Raw genomic sequence first — 18,991 nt, forward strand, 5'->3', positions numbered from 1 at the left:
GGGGAACTGTAAGCGTCACCCTCTCCCTCTTCTTCCTCCGCTTGTCCGCCAGACTTCAGCCAATCAGGGGCCAAGTCGGGAGGTTATGCCTAGAGAGGCTGGACTCTAATAAGGAAAAAGGTCCTGATTGAAGCCGGGGTCCTGTCCAGGCAGCGTCTGCTCCACGCCAGCCAAGCCTGTGCTTCTTTTCCCCTGGAGGGGCCATGATCTCCCAGCTCTTCATTCTATCCTCCAAGGGGGACCCTCTCATCTACAAGGACTGTATCCTCCCACCCTTGGGCCGGGGGATAGGGGGAAGGAGGCCGGGGAGGGCCGGAGGGCGGTGGGCGGCAAGAGCATGGTAGAGACGGGCTGTGGGCAGCTGGGTCAGAGGGGGGAGAGACACTGGTTGGCGGCTTAGCCTTGGCTCCCCTTAACCCCCGTTCCCTCAGTCCGTGGAGACTGTGGAGGCAGTGATGTAGCCGAGATCTTCTACAGGAAGGTTACGGAGCTGCCAGGGGACCAGCCTCCGGTGGTCATGGTAACAACCCGTCAGGGCTCGGGGCGGGACCTGGGGTGCCTTCCGCGACCGGTCACACTGGGGTTTCCGGCAGATGGGATTAGGTTCCCTAGAAATACTCCCAAGACTCGAATTCCCATGATTTTGACCTTTGTACTTTTTAACTCTTTATTCGTGTTCATTCCTCCACTCCACTCTCCAACCCCATACTATCACCCCCCCACCCCAGCATCACAAAGGCTACCACTTTGTCCACATCCGACACTTCAGTCTCTACCTTGTGGTCACCACCTCAGGGAGTGTTTCCCCCTTCATCCTCCTGGAGCTGTTGTCAAGGTGAGGAAGGTGACAGAGAAAGGGGATGGGGAATTGGAGTTCAGAAGACTCATTTCTTCCTCTCTTCCCCAGGCTGGCCACCCTACTGAGTGATTACTGTGGCTCCATCAGTGAGAAGACTCTCTCTCTTAATGTGGCCCTTGTTTATGAACTCTTGGATGAAGTGCTGGTAAGGAACAGAGGCTGAGGGCCCAGAGATTTCTCCCCTCATCTCCAGTTCCAGGGATATGCCCCTTTTTTATTAGAAGATCAAGGTCCTTTTCCCCTCCATCCCCACACACCTCTAACTCAGGCATACAAAAATTTCATACCCCTTCTGTTACAGGACTATGGCTACATCCAGACTACATCTACAGAGATGCTGAGGAACTTCATTCAAACTGAGGCTGTGGTCAGCAAGCCCTTCAACCTCTTTGAGCTCAGCAGTGTTGGTCTGGTTAGTGAAGGAAAGGGATAAGTAGGTTGGGGGAGATGAGTTGAGGTAGGATTAGCTAGAGGACTAACTACTTGTGGATTTTTTACAGTTTGGGGCTGAAACACAGCAGAGCAAAGTGGCCCCAAGCAGCGCAGCCAGTCGTCCAGTCCTAACTGGCCGCTCTGACCAGGTGAGGAAGGCTATCTGTGTTATCAAACATCCATGCATTTGAGCCCATATATCCAACTTCCCAATGGCTTCTCTATTCCAGCCATCCAGCCTCCCAGATTCTTATAATAATCCCCTGTTTCATGAGACCCAGATATCTATTCTCCCAGTCTTTCCTACTTCCAGTCCCTGAGAACCAGGCATCTGTTTATTCCAGATTCCTTTTCTTTTCCAGAGTCATAAGAATGACGTTTTCCTGGATGTAATAGAAAGACTCTCAGTGCTTATTGGATCCAATGTAAGTTTGAGTCCTTAAACCCAATTCAACTAAAATAATTTGGTACCTGTTAGGTACAGATTCAGAGACAGTATGGTGTAGTGGATAGATAACTGGTCTTAGAGCCCAGGAAGATCTGCCTTCTAATTCAAACTGTCTGTGTTACCCTGGACAAGTCATTTAACCTCTTGGTGCCTCAGACAACTCTCTAAAACTGTAGTTTAAAGGATAGTTGGTAAATAGCATTGGAATCAATCAACAAGGTTTTGTTAAGCACTTACAAGTGCCAACTACTGGAGGAGGGAGTATCTTCACTAGAAGTTCCCTACACTAAATAAATCATAGGACTGGACCAAAAATTAAAAACCGAACTCTCGATGAGGCACTGGAGAGATATGAAATGAAGACAACCTGTTCCATTCCAGCCCTGGAATGGGAGCACATCAGGAAGGTATAGGGAAGCCAGGGCTGTAACTACCCTGGGACATTACCCCAGTGGCGACACATGGGCCCTAGATAAAAGGTTCATCCTGTATACTTTCCCTCAAGTTGATTATGAAGGGATGAGGAAGACACCAAGAAACATTGCAAAAGTTCAGAATTTTCAAGGTGGAAGAAATCTCAGAGTCCATCAGGTTCAACCCATACCTGTACAAGAATCCTTTCTGTGTTATCCATAACACTTGATTATCTAGCCTTCACTTGAATATCTCCAGCATCTGGAACCACCTCCTTTCTAAGGAGCCTATCTCATTTTGGGATAGTTCTGTTACTCCATTCATTCATTCACTCATTCAATAAGCATTAAGTGCTTACTATGTGTGAGATACTGCTAGATGCTGGAGATGTAAAAACAAAATTAAAAATAATTTCTGTCCTCAGGGAGCTCAGACCACTAAGTAGGGGGATCAGGAAAGACTTCCTATAGGAGGTAGCACTTGAATTGAACCTTGAAGAAAGATAAGGATTTTAAGAGAATAGTGAGTAAGAAACCTATTTCAGGCCTGAGGGGCAGTCTTCACAAGTGCTTGGAGGTGGGAAGTGGAATGCAGTGAGTCTGGGGTATAGTGAATGGAGCCTATTTTAATTGGAGGCAAACATGGAACAGGGGAAAGTACACTGACTCTGGATTTGAGGACCTGGGTTTAGACTCTGTTGATGCTTAACTAGCTGTGTGAACTTCACCAAAGTCAGTCACTTCACCTCCCCGAGCCTCAGTTTCCTTCTCTGTAAAAGGAGGAGGTTGAATTAGCTAGCCTCTGTGGACCCATCCAGCTCTAGATCCTCTGAGCCTATAACTGTAGAAACATGCAGGGGAATAGTGTGAAGTGTTAGAAAATTTTTCTTTACATTGAATGATATGTGCGTTTCTACAAATTTCATCTTTTGCCCTCTGGGGTCAAGCAGAAAAAGCCTAATTCTCTTTCTACATGACAGCCCTTCAGATACTAGAAAAAGTGATCATGTTCCCCCTAAAATCTTTTCATTTTCAGATTAAGCATCCTCATTTCTCTTAGCTGATCCTTGTATGTCATGGTTTCCACCTCCCTCACGATCCTGTTGCCCTCTGGATAATCTCCAGCTTGTCAGTATCACTAAGTACTTCAGCTGTGATCTAATCAAGTCATAGTTCAGTGGGGCTCACACCAGCTTGTCAGCATCTTCTTTGATCTTGACTTTGTCATCCAACATATTAATTGAATGGATTTGATGAGCATTGATAAGCATCTATTCCTTTATCCAAGTTATAAAAGTTTTCAACAACATAGAGCCAAGGACAAATCCCTGGAGCATTTTGTCCCTCCAAGACATCATCATGACTATTCTTTGAAAGACTAGTAAGCCTTTCAACCATTTATAAATCTACCAACTATTATCTAGTCCATGACTTTACATCTCATCCATAAAGATAGCATGAGAGACTTGTCAGATGCTTTACTGAAATCTAGATGTACTATGTTGACAGCATTCTTCTGAAGTAATATTATCAAATAAGGAAATAGAGGTTGGCCTTATGTGACCTGTTCTTTGTTAAGCTATGTTGATTATTTGTGATCAAAGCTTTCCTTCTTCTATACATCCACAAACTATCCCTTTAATGCTGTGTTCTAAGAGTTTTGCCAAAGTCCAACAAAGCTCACTTGGCTTTAATAGTTAGAAGAAACCTCCTCCTCCTCCCTCTCCTTTTCTTCTTCAAGGACATTTGTCTTTTTCCAGTTTTGCAATATTTTCCATCCTCCCATGGTCTATAAAAACTCTTAGACTTAGATTCAAGAGAGAGAGAGAGAGAGAGAGAGACCTGATATTAGCTATGTGACCTGGAGCAAGTAATTTAAAATCTTAGAACTTGTTTCCTTTTTAAAATGGGAGAAAAGTTGATAGTACCAACCTCACAGCAATGGATTATTTTGTTTATTTATTTGTGATCTTATCCCTGTAGGGAGCAGAGGAAACTTTCCCGTCTACATCAACTTCTCTCCCCCATGGAGAAAAAACTTTGGATCACTAGAGAGTCTCCCTTGAACCTATACCATCCACCTTGCTCAGTGCCAGCAAAGGCACAGGCCCATGTTACAAATGGTTCCCTGCTGCTCCATCTCTTCCCACCTGTACTTCTTGCTGCATTGCTGTCATCAAGGTTTCATTTCTGTCTTTTCTCGCCCTTTTTACAAACCACGTGGTGCTAACTTCCCAATGCACATGGGTCTCAGAATAGCCCAGTGTGTCTGTCCCTCCTTTTATGGACCACACAACCCCTATATGCAGAAGAAGCTTTGGGAGTCTTCAGTGAATGAAAGTGGAGAAACTTACCAGCATGTCTACTATACTTGGATTGTGTTTCCCATGACTGGATATATCTACTGTTATTTTTCCAGTGTCATTGCTATTACTTTCTATGTTTTCTACCTTAAAGCCTTCTCAGATGTGCAAGAGTGTATAAATATATATTTAGTAGCCCTTGTTAGGTACATGCTGTCCCTCATTAGGATACCCTTTTATTTCAAGCCATAGTTCAGAAATTCAAAGCCATCTTCTTAACCTGTTTAGCCACTTCCCAGATTTCCCTCTCTTCTGAAGTTCTTGCCTTTAGTTTTCAGTAGTGATAAAAAAAAAAACACTTGTACCCCCTAAAATCTTCAGTTTCTTACCCAGAACCTCATTAATTCTAAATGTGCTTTCTAGATTCCTTCTGGTGGTGGTGTCATTTATTCCTCATTTGAATCACCAGGAGTGAGTAGTGATAAGGTTTGGTAAGTCTTGAAAGGCTCAATCATTTCCCAATTAAGTGCTCTAAGAAAAGGGTAAACCTCAATTTTTAATGTCAGGTAGACATATTTCTTATGTCCAGAAAGTTTCGGTGCAGCTTTAAGCTGTAACAGCCCTCTGTCATTAGCTGCTTTTGTACAGACCTTTCAAGAGTCACCCTATTTGTCTCTTCTTCAGATGCTCACTGGCTAGTGCAGCCTGTGAATCCACGCTCACACTACTTCAACACAATAAGCATTTATTAAATGCCTACTCTGTGCTAGGCTTTAAGGATACAAAGACAAAAAGGAAGTGACTTAAAGAAGTTACATTTTATTGCAGGAGACTGTGTATATATATATATATGTATGTAGTGTGTCTTAGTGTTACACACACACACACACACACCCAGCAAATACAAGACAACTTCTAAGAGGGGTCACTAGCAGCTGAAGAGATCTAGAAAAGCCTCATGCAGGAAGTAGTTCTTGAAATGAGATTTGAAGAAAGCTAGCACTTCTAAGGAAGTAGAGGGGTGAAGAGTGCATCTAGCACAGAGTTGGGAGATTGATGCTGTGTATGTACCACAAAGTGTATAAAGGAGAAAAACGACTATTAAGTCTCAAAAGTTAGTCTGGAACCAGACAGTAAACAGGCCTTAAAGGCCAAACAGAAAGGTTGTTTGTAATTCCAGAGGCAATAGGGAATCACTGGAGATTGTGGAGGAGTGACTTAGTCAGAACTGTATTTTAGGAATTTCACTTTGTGAGCTGTGTATGGGAAGACTGTACTGGAGGGGGGGAATTTAAGGTAGGGAGAATGTTAAGACTAGTGCAATAGTCTAGGTGAGAGGTGATGATTTGAATCAGGGCAGTTGTGGTGTGAGTAGAGAAAAGAAGAAAAGCATCCAAGAGATGCTGTGGAGGCAGGGACTTATTATCCCTGGGGAAAGCTCCATAACTGTTAACTCCATGTTCACTAGCCTTTCCATTCCTCGACAGTATCACCTTCTACATCAACCATGGGATCCAGATCAGGATTCCCTCCTAAAACCCTGAAGCCCTTCCATTTTTTTCAAAACTTCTCATTTTCCTTAATAATCTAGGAATTAGAAAGGCTTTTCTTCATCTAACTTTACCCTCTCTTCTTGGAGGCCAAATTTGCATTTGCACATACCTGTTATAGCAAAAAGGGGCACTTTTTGGGTATGGGGTACATTATGTATGTACAAGTCGCTGCAAAATTTCATTTGCCCCCCTAAATTCTGGAAGCAAGAACCTTAATCTTTGTTCTTTGTAGTTCTTATGGCCAGTTCCTGTGGCCAGCCATGCCTGTTTGCCCAGCTAGGAGCTCAGTTGTGCCTGAGTGTCCTGTTTGGTAATATCCACTGTTGCTCCAAAGTTTCCAGAACACCACTGCACTTTTATCTCTTCAGGCTGACATCTCTTCGGGGACCTTCTTGTGGTGCTGAATCAACAGATGGAAAAGAAATCACTTAACTGACTGGCCAGTAGTTAAGCTACCCAGTGATATTGATGGAGAGGGGAATAATCTTCCCCTTCATTTTTGTGTTCTGTGTTTCCATTATTCCATTATTAGTAGTATAAAATTCCTGCTTAAGACCCTCGAGAGAAAATAACTGTGTAGCCAAGGACATGAAGACAATTATGGATATTTTAATTTTTCCTCTCCCTTCCCCTTAAACTCTTAGGGCTCCCTGCTGAAGGTGGATGTCCAAGGTGAAATCAGACTCAAGAGCTTTCTTCCAAGCTGCTCTGGTGAGAAGTATGGAGGCTAGGTTTTCTGGGACTTAAAAGGGGATGTGGAGTAAAGCATGTTGGAGGAACCAGATACTTGAGATTTACGGGGGATAAGTCTGGGTTTTATGATGTAGTCATTACTAACATGCCTTTCTTTGACAGAAATGAGAATTGGCTTGACCGAGGAATTCTGCGTGGGCAAATCAGAATTGAGAGGTGAAGCACTAAGGATCTTCCCCACCCCATATACACTTGGAACAGTAATACAGATATAACAGGGAGGTGTTCAACTTTCTCCATTAGCATTTGTTCAGAGTAGGGATTTTGACTTAATTGAAGATAGACCCCCCCCACCGCCATCCCATCCCCACCCCCAAGTATGGAAGGCACAGGCATAGTAGAGGACTCTTCTTTCAGTGTAAGGTATTGGTTAAGCATGGTGTTTATTATCAAAGATTGGGGGGGGGGGGCGTCCTCTTTTCTTTCAGGGTATGGGCCAGGGGTACGAGTGGACGAAGTTTCATTTCATGGTTCTGTTCGACTGGATGAGTTTGAATCCCATCGAATCCTTAGGCTGCAGCCATCTCAAGGCGAGGTCAGATTGAGGTGGACCAGTGCTCCACAATAAGGAAGTGTGGGGAGATTTGAGGGGAGATGAGAAGGGCCCAGGCTGACATGTGTTTCCGTGTTTACAGTTGACCATAATGCGGTATCAACTCTCCGATGATCTTCCTTCCCCACTCCCCTTCCGGCTCTTTCCCTCTGTGCAGTGGGACCATGGTTCAGGCAGGTAAGATACTGATGCTGTTTCAGAACTACATAGCTTTCTCCCCATTCAAGATCCAAAGCTCACCCTGAATACAAAGAGATAAGGGGAAAGGATGACACTTCTGTCTTTATTCCTTACCCAAGGCTACAGGTTTATCTGAAGCTCAGATGTGACCTACCCCCCAAAAGGTGAGTACTATAAATAGCAAAATAGTGCTAGCTTTGAGGTAGTGGACAGGCTGCAACCTCAAAATTGTCCTTTCCCCTCATATCCTTCCAGTTGCTTTCTTTCAGTTAAATTCCGTTTCAGTCCATAGGGTGGGGGCAACCTGGGCTAATCCAATCCAGTGGGACATAGGCAAGGAGGGATGGGGAAATGAGGAATGGAACTAACAGGGCTTTGTTCATTTATGACTATTCCAGCCAAGCTCTCCATGTCAAGCTCCACCTCCCTCTTCCCCGAGGAGTGGCCAGGTCAGTTGTGGGGAACAGGAAAGACTGATACCCAATCAGACTCCTCTGGGAACTTAGACTAGGGGGTAGAAGATGAAATTGGATAGTGGGGAATGGTTATTTGCTAATGGTAAAAAGTAAATGCCCTTAGAGGTAGCAAGGTCTTATCTACCCTTTCATATCTCTTTAACTTCTAGTTTATCTCAGGACTTGAGCAGCCCAGAACAGAAAGCAGAGTTGGGTGAGGGAGTGCTTCAATGGGACCTTCCTCGGGTACAGGGTGGTTCCCAACTCTGTGGCCTCTTCCAGGTATTGACCACCAAACATTGTTCTCCTGACTTCCATAAGCCAATTCCCAGCTCTTTTGATCCCTTCAGTGTGTAACCTCTGTCCCCTCCCATAAACCTCACCTCTACCCATGCTTTCTTCTTCCCAGATGGATGTCCCTGGACTTCCTGACCCCCCAAGCCCAGCCCCTCCTCTGGGCTTAGGTCCTGCAAGCCTCTCATTCGAGCTGCCTCGGTACACTTGCTCAGGGCTCCAGGTTCGGTTTCTTCGGCTCACAGCCCCTGGGACTCCTGGCAACATTTCCCCACATACATGGGTGAGACACCTAAGCCACAGTGATACTTATGTCATCCGGATCTGAGACCCAAAGTGGGAGCGCTATGTCAACCTGCCTCTGGAAAGGAAGAATGATGGAGTGTTCTACCACCATTGTCACCATCGAAGGGTTGGAAACTTCCAGCAGAGACAGAGCTGAACACATAGGTCCTGGCAGGGTAATGAGAATCTGGCTCTAGTCCTCTTTCTTGACTTTAAAAGAACTCAGGTAGATCTGTGGTTACAAACTGAACTGTTTTATTTTGGGGAGGGGTCTGTACAGTGGGACATATCTGAAGACAGCTGATGGGGAGAGGTGACTACTCCTTACCCCGAATCAAAATGTAATAACATTAATGAGAATTTGTATTTGAATGTGAGAATACCATTTTGTAGAAGCCTTTGTATGAAGCCTTCAGGGGGTAGGCTGAGGAGAGCTGGAACTAGAGGGATGTGAACCATTGGCCTTAGGAGTACCAGGAGCTGGAGGGGGGCTATCCCCAATATCCTGTTTTCCTCCAGAAAGGGAGCCACCCCCAAGGGGAGAAGGGGAAGAAGACGATGGAGGAGGAGCTGGAGAAGCGTGGGAAGCTGGCCCTCCCTTGCCTTCCCCAGATGGTGGAAGAGATACAACAATGTATTTCTGGACACTGCCTGCCCCTGAGGGGGCTTGGCTAGGAGGGGCTGCTGCTGCAGTGGAGACTAACTTCACAATAGGCTGGACACTGGGGACTGTGGTGGTGACAGGAGAGGTAGTGGTAGAGCCAGAGCCAGGGGCTGCCGTGCTAAGAGACAGGACCTAGAGAAGAAGAGATGGAACTAAGTTAACACTGCATCTTCTAAGACCTGATAATTCCCATTTTTCCCATTTCACTCCATCCATTTAGTCCTTTTTTTGTTCTTATAGAAGATAGTAACTTGAAAGAATCTGTGCTACTAAACCAGCCTGAATCAGATGTGGCCTACACACCAATCCATCAGAGCCTTCACCTTTCACCTCCTTCCTATGGAGATGCTTTTTCTAAAAAAAAACACCCACAAACCTTAGAAAGCCAGTGAGAGAATAGGAAAACCACATAGATCCAATACCCTGCCACAACAACCCCAGTTTAAAGCTATTTCAGAAGCCCAAAAGGCTGCCAGGTGGAATAATCTTATATTGGAGCAGCCCAATCTGCACAAGGCAGGAACCTTGAAGAACAGTGTAGGAAACAAACAGTCTCAACTGTTTTCTAGTATGCCAATGATTTTGCTCAGGGCCAGGTAGTATATCCCTACCCAGTCCCAGTAGCCCTCTCCCCAAATACCTGTTGTGAAGATGAGGCACCAGAGGAAGATGACATGACTATGAACTTGGTTGGAGGTGGGGAAGGCTGGGGGGGCGCCGCAGCCCTTGCAGACACCAGTGTCTGAACAGGTAATGCAATGGAGCCAGGAACCTTCAGCAGCCCAGTGGTTCGAGGGCCTGACTGGGGGGCCTGGGAGAGTGTCAGTGTAGGCCGGGGCTGCAGGGAAAGAAAAAGCAGCACCTGTTACCTAAAGTGCCAAGAGAGGAAAGGTGGTGAGAGGGACAGGCCCTTCTCAGAGCTTTTTTCCTTCCAACTATGTCCTGTAGTTACTGACCTGTGTGATGGTCAGTGTGGTCCTGTTAACCTGCTGGGCTTGTAGGGCAGCCTGTGCCCGGGCCTTGACCACATGAGAGCACAGAAGAGGTCCTAGGGAACCAAAGTCTGTCCGAAAAGCATCCTGATTATCTGGTGGCGGCCGTAGCTTTGCCAGCACTGGGGCACAATGTTTCTGTGGAGGATAAGTAGGCTATGTGATCATACCTGGTTGAAAAGCAAGGAACAGGTGGGAAACCTATAAATGTATAAAGTGTGAAAGGCTAATCATGCTACAGGGGAATAGGAGTTCTCAAGCTGTGATTCCTAGGCTCCTCTAGCTCAGGAATTCTTAACTGGGGTCTGTGAACTTGTTCTTAAAAATATTTTGATAATTACGTTTCAATATAATTGGCATCCTTTATAATCTTATGTATTTTAATAGATTTTAAAATACTATTTTGAGAAGGGGTCCACAGGCTTCACCAGACTGCCAGCCAAGGGTCCATGACACAAAAAAGGTGAACAATCTTGCTTGTGAAAATACCTCTACGGACAGTCCCCAATTTACAAATAGGTCACGTTCCGAAAGTTCCTATTTTAAGTCAGTTGTCTGGAAAGGCTATTCCTGGTTTACCATTTGTAGACCTATTTGAGTTAGTCTTTATACTTACATTTACACTTCTGTTTTCTAGCAACCTGTATTTGAGCATTTACTTAATATGTTAGTGCACAAATTAATAATTTGTTAAAGACATTCCTTGGTGTCTCTACTAAAGTCTTGTAAAAGTCAACATAGCATGGAAGTGGCCCTGGTTTTGCTAATGTTATACCAATGGAATCTAAGTTCTGGCAGATTTTATATCAATTGGAAAGGCTTTTTTTTATTTTTAGTACAGGCCAGGCCATGTATAGTACCTATGTTTGTTTTGCTTGAGGAGGAAATTTTGCCCTTTCAGAACAGTGGACCAAATCATTTTGACCACCCCACAGTTTTGGGCATAATAGGCAGTGTGTTCTAAGAGAAATAGCTGAATCAAGGTGACTTAGGTTTAGCTCTAATTAAGTATGTTACAGATAGGATCAAAAGTGCTTTACAAAGTGAACCATAAGAAAGGACTGTGTGTGTGTGTGTGTATTTTTCAAAGACTTGGTCAGGAAAGAAGGCTCATCCACTGACCAAAAGGAGGCTTTGCACATGATCAGCTCCAATCCGATCAATGTTGCTCAACACAGGGCCATCTAGGACACTTCGAATCCGCTCACCTTCCTGCTGGAGCCTTGGTAGAATCAGTGTTTTAATGACCTAGAGAGATAAGAAACAGCACCAGGTCACTATTAAGCTGCTCCCATACCTTGAGAACCACTCACCCCTTCACCCCCCCCCCAATTTTCCCCTTCCTCAGATACCACTCTTCCTTTTCCCTTTTCTCCCCAAGTAGCTTACATCGTGCCCAAGTTCTGCCAGGCCAGCGATAGAGCCATAGCGGGTAGTCCAGGGAGTCTTCTCATCTACCCAGCTCTGCAAAGGAAGGAATATTAAAATAGGAGCAAGGAAGGCAAGTAATGGAAGAGGAAAACAGGGTCCTGGTTAAGGCTATTAAATAAAACTCCTCCTAACCCCAAATCTAGTCCCTATTAGCCATGCCTATAATCCCTCACCCTTGATTCTAAGGAAAATCTTAAGTGCTAAGGAGATGTTTTGGCTGTAGAAGTGAACTGAAATGCTCCCCCACACATACACACACCTTAGTGAAGGTCTTTGTGATCCGGGACTGGATGTTGTTGGTAGTTGTACTGAAATGTTTGCAGATCTGAGCTACTAGGCGAGCTGCAAAATCCCTGAGTGCCCAGTGATTATCTACATCCGGTCGAAGACACAGCTGTCGGCTCACAATACAAGTCATCACAGCAGGAATCAACTCGTGTACCTGGGTGGAAGAGCCAACCTCTGTGTATTGGGATCACTGAGCTCTCAGTGGCAATGGCAAGAATTATTGAGAAGCAAGAGTGGGGGGATAAAAAGCAATGATGAGATTAAGAACCTACTTACATATTTCTCCAGGTACAGTGTTGGATTATCCATCAGAGCCTTCACCATTCGCATCAGGTAGATAAGTAGGGCCAAATTATTCTGAACAACATTCACACGTACCTAGGGGAGCAGACGGGAGAGGAAAAGAGGCAGAATTTTATAGGACATTAAAAGAGACCGAGGCCTTTCTTCTAGCTTCTACCCTTTGCCCTCAACCTTCCTCTTGTGACATTTCTCTTACCCCCTCAGAGATGAAAGTGCTAAACCTTGGCAGCATCTGATAAAGTCCAGGGTCTGTAGCAATGCTCTGGAGAGCTTCCTGTATGGGAAAAGAGAATAGCTTGGGGAAAGAAGAAATGGAAGAGTTGGAAGAAGCAGAGAAGGTGAGGCAGGATAAGATGGAGAAATGGGAAAATAACCCTGGAAAGGGGTAAGAAACCTCTGGGACTTTAAGGAATGCAGCTCTTAAGGCACGATGTCTTACCGCTCTCTTGGCCTCACATGACCCTACACAGGCCTCAGTTATCTCCTTGTAGTACAGTTGCTGCTCCACAGACAACTCATGGATACTCCGGGGCTTCAGTCTCAGTGGGGCACCCTCCAGCAGGGGTGGAGCTTTCTTTTCTTTCCCTGGTGGGGAGTGGGAAGATGGCAAGATAGCAACAGGATTGGTCTCATTCCTATGTGAAACCTAGTTTGCACCAAGGAAGACCTAGTTCCTAAATCCTGCCCCATCTTTCTTCTTCCCTCAAGTCTACTGAAGGGTCTGTGAACCTTGATCCTTTTCTCCACCCCGAAGTTTCCATACTCCCATAACCCTTTACCAACCCTGTCCTCCCAACTAACAAGAATGAAACCTGAGTTTTAGCCCCTCATCCTGCCTTGCTGACCTTTACCATCTGCTGATACAGCTCCTTGACCTTTGCCTTTCAGTGGTCCATCCTCTTCCTGTCCTGGCTTTGCAGATTTCAAGGGCTCTGTTGCTTCAGCCTTTTGCTGCTCTTTGGGGGCTAGGGATACAAAAGGAATGAGCAACAAAGAGAAGTGAAATTAAGTCAGGGAATACCAGAAATAAATGGAGAAGGATGGGGGAAAAAGGAGATAGTGTAACTTGAGGCAGGCTCTAGGGATTAGGGAACTAATGGGGGCAAGGAATGAATAAAAGAAGGCCTACCTGGGGGTGGGTTCTCTGGGATAGCGGGCTGAAAACCCTCAATACTCAGCCAGTGAGCTAGGAGAGAAGTGAAAGTCAAATGGTCTTAATCATTTAATCAGCTATCACTTAAGCAAGACTTAAAGGATTTGCAATAATTTTTTAAGTGTAGGCACTTGTTCCATTAATATAGCCCCACAGTAACTTAGTAATATGGTCTTTGCTGTGGCTGAAATTTTGATTATCTTGTATCTAACCCACTGAGGAGCTTTTCCAACCTTGGCTAGATTGATCTTTGGAGACCATTCATGCCTATCCATCTTGGCAGGACTTGGCTGAGCTCAATCTCCATACAAGTAGCCTTTGAGAACCCAGGGTTGCTACTATAGCATGAGAAAACATTGGAGTATGACCTGATAATGGTGTTCACTCCTGCCACAACCTCTAGTTTTCCCCAGGGTCTCCCAACCTTTGATTTTGATCAGGCCTCCCCACCTCTCCAAAATTCTTTCCTTTACAAGTCTCCTTATAATGCTTCTAAAAATCTTCTATCCCTTTCCTACCTTTGAGGCAGACATCAAGTGGGACACGGGGTAGGGGAGTGTTAATGATGTCACTCAAGTCAACCTCTTTCTCCTCATAGAAATAAAGTTCCCGGCCCCCACCAGAGGCAAACCGGAATGGGATGAATTCCTGGGCATGAAACCCATACAGAGGCTGAGGGAGAGAAGTAGATCAAAAAAAGGAGACTTAGGATGAGACAGGGAAGGAGGAAAACAGTAAAACTAAAGTAGTGGAGCTTTTTGCCCCAAGTCACTTCTTTTCCCAGGCAGCCTGGTTTCTCTACCACTACCACTACCTCCATCTCCCCAGGCCCAGTTCCCCGACATACTTCAACATTCTTCAACTTCAGGGCATAGTCTATATCACTTGTTGTGAGCTTCTGCCGCTTCCCCATATGCATAAATTTCAGGGCATCCTATAGGGAAGAGGTTGAAAACCAGGGTCACAGAAAAGAACACAGTCAATTCAATGCAATATTTGGGAATGTAGAATTTGGAGGTTCCAAATCATGAAGATTTGAGAGTTCAGTGGGTTAGGAAGGAAAAAATAAACAAAAATCACACCAGCTTCTAAGAAACCAAGGGCTTACCTGTGCAATCTCCTTAATACGATAGCTAACTTCATCTGTTAATAGCTGGCAGGTCTCTTCAGGCATTTGAGCAATGCCCATGGATTCTGCCACAACTTTCATTGACTCTGAGGGCAACACAGTGTTGCTTAACTTTAGTTTCTTTTCTTCTGCCATAATGAAATATGGCACCACTCCCAATCCCCTCTCTAGGGGCAGTGCTCTACAAAAGAGATAGATAAATTTAAAATGAGATTAGGAGAGGGCAAAATAGAAATTGAAAGAATCCACCGATCACCTCCTGAAAGAGATCCCCAAAGGAAAACTCCTATAAATATTATGGCCAGATTCCAGAATTCCCAGGTCAAGGAGAAAATATTGCAGGCAGCCAGAAAGAAACAATTCAAGTATTGTGGAAACACAATCAGGATAATACAAGATTTAGCAACTTCTACATTAAGGGACTGGAGGGCATGGAGTATGATATTCCGGAAGGCAAAGAAGACAGGATTACAACCAAGAATCACCTACCCAGCAAAACTGAGTATAATCCTTCAGGGTAAAAAATGGTCATTCAATGAAATAGGGGACTTTCAAGCATTCCCGAGGTAAAGACCAGAGCCGAATATAAAATTCGACTTTCAAATACAAGACTCAAGTGAAACATGGAAGAGGTAAACCGGAAAGAGAAATCATAAGAGACTTATTAAGGTTGAACTGTTTACATTCCTGCAGGGAAAGATGATATTTGTAACTCATGAGTCCTTTGTCAGTATTAGGGTAGTAGGAGGGAAAAAAATTATATGTATGTATAGATAGATAGAGGGCACAGGGTGAGTTGAAGATGAAGGGGTGATATCTGGAAAATAAAATTAAGGGGTGAGAGAAGATTATACTGGGAGAAGGAGAAAGGGAGAAGTAGAATGGGGTAAATTATCTTACATGAAACAGACAAGAAAAGGCTTTTACAGTGGAAGGGAAATGGGGGAAGGTGAGAGGGAATGAGTGAATCTTATTCTCATAGGATTTGGCTTAAGGAGGGAATAACATACACAAAGGGGTATGGAAATCTATCTTACCCTACAGGAAAATAAGGGGGGAAGGGGACAAGAGAGTAGGGGGTTAATAGAGGGGAGGGCAGATTGGGGCAGGAGATAATCAAAAGCAAACACTTCTGATGAGGGACAGGGTCAAAAGAGAGAACAGAATAAATGGGGGGCTGGATAGGATGAAGGGAAATAAACTTAGTTTTTCACAACATGACTACTATGGAAGTGTTTTGCATGACTACACATCTATAACCTGTATCAAGATGCTTGCCTTTTCAATGAGGGTGGGTGGGGAAGGAGGAAGGGAGAAAATGTGTAACCCAAAGTTTTAAAAATACATGTTAAAAATTAAAAAAGAATATTTTTCATTTAAAAAAATTAAAAAAAAAAGAAATATATGCAATATATAGAATAAGAAATAAATGCAACATAGAATAAATGCTTATAGAATTGAATTAACAAAGAGGTTGTTCTGTTTTCCCAGAGAAACTGATTTTCCCCAGCACATCTCCAATTTCTTATGACACCCTGTCTTCTAAACTCTCACTCCCAAGCTTGGTCCCCCAGGGAGTCAGCAACTCTCAAGAGTCCCCAACTCCTAAAAATTTCCAGTGGGTCCCTGCAACATATATAGCATTCCAAATGCAGGTCTAAACTGACCCTACTTCACTTGAACAGGCAAGTGAATTTCTTAAAGAAGAAACTGAGGGGCAGCTAGGTGGTGCAGTGGATAGAGCACCAGCCCTGGAGTCAGGAGGACCTGAATTCAAATCTGACCTCAGGCATTTGACACTAGCTGTGTGACCCTAGGCAAGTCACTTATCCCCAACTGCCTCACCTTAGGGAAAAAAATCCAACCATCCCAAAAGAACCCCAGGTTTCTAAGAAGGTATTACGTATTTAAGGTGGATTACTCAGGGTTCCTAGGCTGTCAGGCAAACCTTATTCCTACCTACCTAAAGTCTAATAAAGGATCTGTGGACAAGTTGTTTAGACTCATGCCTCAATAAGGCAAACAGTCCAGATCTGCTCTGTTCAAGTCTAATTTTAAAAATTAACATGAATGCACTTCCACATTGTGCTCTACTCCAATATTTGGCCCACAGGGATCCTTATATACAGTTTAGTGGACTCTGTTTCTATTTGAGTTTGACACCACTACTCTAGGCAAATCAATATCATATGCAACCTCCATATTATATGTTTCTGCTTTCACATTCTTATAGTGAGACAACACATATTAACACTAAACTTCTGTGTGGCTAAATTCTCATCTACAAATCGAACCAGTTTCCTTGAAAGTAAACGTAATGGAAAACTGATTGTTCAATTACAATCTAAAACAAAAGAATATGCTAATTTTTCTCCTGCAATATTAGGGCATCCAAGAAAGACAATCCCAGAACACATAGGGCATCCAAATATACTCTAAACAAAGCCTCACTGAATAGTTCCCTCCTTCAGGAACTACCCTATCCCCAACTTGCACTTGAAGGTTTGGTTCTTTGGAGGGATGACTTGCTATCTTGGGTCCAAAAGGTACTCTATTCTGTAGGCTGGTACTCCAAGTTCACAAGCCCTAAATCCTAGCCCACTAGCTCTCACCAGTGAGCTTACCATTAGGTGAAAGCAAAGACATTTAAAACTGACATCATAAAAACAAGTAGCTACAAAACACTTCCTACATACACAGGAAGAATGGGAGGGTGGAAAAGTGGGAAGGAAGGAAGGAAGGATTTATTAAGTTCCTACTACGTGTCAGGCATTATGATTTACAAGTATGATCTCATTTGATTCTCCTATCCCTACTTTATAGCAGAGGAAATAGACAAACAGAAGTGACACAGCCAGTGTCTGAGGCTGGATTTGAACCAAGACACCTCACAGTGGGAAAAGTGGGCACAAACGGAGAGTACACACACAATTCATACTTCAGCACAGCTGGGCACTGGGGTCCTTTTACCACTTCTTTCTGGGTTTGACAGCTGACCTGGAAAGGTGGCTCCACTCCCACCTTGAGTTTGCTCCTCACTGGGAACCGAAAGCTCCCCAATGGGCAGCTATTGTTTCTACCACCTAATTTAACTGAACACAGCTGAAATTCAGAACAAAGATAAGGATCTGGACTTTTTCATAAAAAGTCCAGATCCTTACCCTAGGACTCTCAGAAGCTTTCCCAGGTATGCTCTTTGGGGGCCTCTGCTCTGAGACCTATCACCTCCCAGACTGGAGAACAGGAAGCAGGATCATTTCAACAAACTAAAAGCCTAAGGTTTAGCATCTTCTTTCAATTCTTCCTAGAAAAAGGCCGAGTCCTTTTAGCCAGACTTAACATCAATTTTCGATGAAAATCCCATATATTTCTCAAATGTTCATCTCTGCAGGCCAAACAATAACCATTTTTGTCCAATAATCAACAAACATCTATACGATTCAGGGTTCCCCATTTTTAAAGTACTTTAAATCTCTTGGTGGTCTATGCAAATGAGATGGGAAAAGGTATAAAAGCAAGCTATTCCCTGGCTAATAGTTTCACATCCTTTGGGGAGGGCAAATGAGCACACCCAGTGGCATGCTCTTTCCACAGTACAAAATAGCCCAACTCCAAATCTGTAATTTAAAAAAAAAAAAGTCACTTTCTTTTTTGGAATGCTCTATGATATTAACAACCAAATCTGATCCCAAATTAGAAATGAGAAAATTCACCTCCTTCACTTCGTTACAAAGGTGAAAAACAAAAGGTGTGGTATTAGTGGAAAAGAAGCTCATTCAGAAATCCTATCTGAATGAGCCACACGCTTACCTCAGAACTCTGGTTATTACAGGGACTTCACTTGTGAGTTCCCTCTATACGGAACTCTCAAATGAAACTCCCTCTACCAATGCAGGGGCCTTCTGTGATAGCTATAGTCTTATAAAGTTACCTGGGGCACTGAGAGGTTAAACGACTTGTCCAGTGTCACACAGCCAGCATTCCTCACAGGCAGAATTTGAATACAGGTCTTCCTGCTTTCCGCCAGCTCTCTATCCGCAACGCCAGGCCAAAGTCGAGGCCTTTTCACTCTTCTAAGCGACCCCAATAAATGAGTTCCCACACTCCTCGTGCAGGCCACAAGGAATTCCCACTCCAATTCCCCAATTCTCCAAAAGGACCGCTCTCCCTCCCAACTCCTCCTCCGGAAAATTAAACAAATATCCCGGCTCCCCCTTCCCGCGCATGCGCAGAACGTCCCGGTAGTCACCAGAATCCCCCGCGGGGAGCCTCCAATAAGCTCTGGGGACACTTTCCTCCCCTATACCCACTTGACGCTCGCCTATCGAGCCCCTGAAGACATGCCTCCCGACGTCTGGCTCCCCCACCGCGTGCTCACTCGGCTTCTTCACCAGCTCCCAACACGCAAGCTACCATCTCAAACCTCTGCCTCCCCGGTGGCTCCAGGCAGAAGCTTAGACTTCCTCACAGGTCCTGGCAGAGCAAAGTGAAAGCCCCCTCAGC

General features: G+C 44.4%; 2 protein-coding genes across 5 annotated transcripts; one reads left to right on the forward strand and one right to left on the reverse strand.

Annotated features, from left to right (window-relative positions):
* Nucleotides 1-23: 23 nt before the first annotated feature.
* AP4M1 (adaptor related protein complex 4 subunit mu 1) lies at nt 24-8,905 on the forward strand. Its single transcript, XM_027843730.1, has 15 exons — nt 24-261; nt 432-520; nt 729-835; nt 908-1,004; nt 1,161-1,271; nt 1,360-1,440; nt 1,654-1,716; nt 6,653-6,719; nt 6,864-6,917; nt 7,190-7,296; nt 7,397-7,491; nt 7,614-7,658; nt 7,893-7,943; nt 8,120-8,231; nt 8,359-8,905. The coding sequence occupies exons 1-15, from the start codon at nt 204-206 to the stop codon at nt 8,569-8,571; spliced, it is 1,350 nt and encodes a 449-aa protein (XP_027699531.1). The 5' UTR covers nt 24-203; the 3' UTR covers nt 8,572-8,905.
* TAF6 (TATA-box binding protein associated factor 6) lies at nt 7,466-18,943 on the reverse strand. Of its 4 annotated transcripts, none has more exons than XM_027843724.1 (16): nt 18,420-18,634; nt 14,468-14,669; nt 14,207-14,293; nt 13,878-14,031; nt 13,336-13,392; nt 13,052-13,171; nt 12,646-12,791; nt 12,403-12,480; nt 12,180-12,281; nt 11,875-12,057; nt 11,574-11,648; nt 11,307-11,432; nt 10,149-10,322; nt 9,833-10,030; nt 9,233-9,324; nt 7,466-7,555 (listed from the first exon to the last, which is right to left on the reverse strand). In XM_027843724.1, exons 2-16 carry the CDS (start codon nt 14,621-14,623, stop codon nt 7,537-7,539), a joined length of 1,767 nt encoding a protein of 588 aa, XP_027699525.1. In that variant the 5' UTR covers nt 14,624-14,669; nt 18,420-18,634; the 3' UTR covers nt 7,466-7,536. The 4 variants fall into 4 exon arrangements, with proteins under 4 accessions (XP_027699525.1, XP_027699509.1, XP_027699518.1 ...); XM_027843708.1 differs by lacking the exon at nt 7,466-7,555 and adding an exon at nt 18,799-18,943 and having other exon boundaries at nt 8,762-9,324; nt 18,420-18,561; XM_027843717.1 differs by lacking the exons at nt 7,466-7,555; nt 18,420-18,634 and adding an exon at nt 18,799-18,943 and having other exon boundaries at nt 8,762-9,324.
* Between the last annotated feature and the right edge of the window lie 48 nt (nt 18,944-18,991).

This window comes from Vombatus ursinus, unplaced genomic scaffold (genome assembly GCF_900497805.2).
Source record: "Vombatus ursinus unplaced genomic scaffold, bare-nosed wombat genome assembly UNPS02005197.1, whole genome shotgun sequence".
Lineage (NCBI taxonomy): Eukaryota > Metazoa > Chordata > Mammalia > Diprotodontia > Vombatidae > Vombatus > Vombatus ursinus.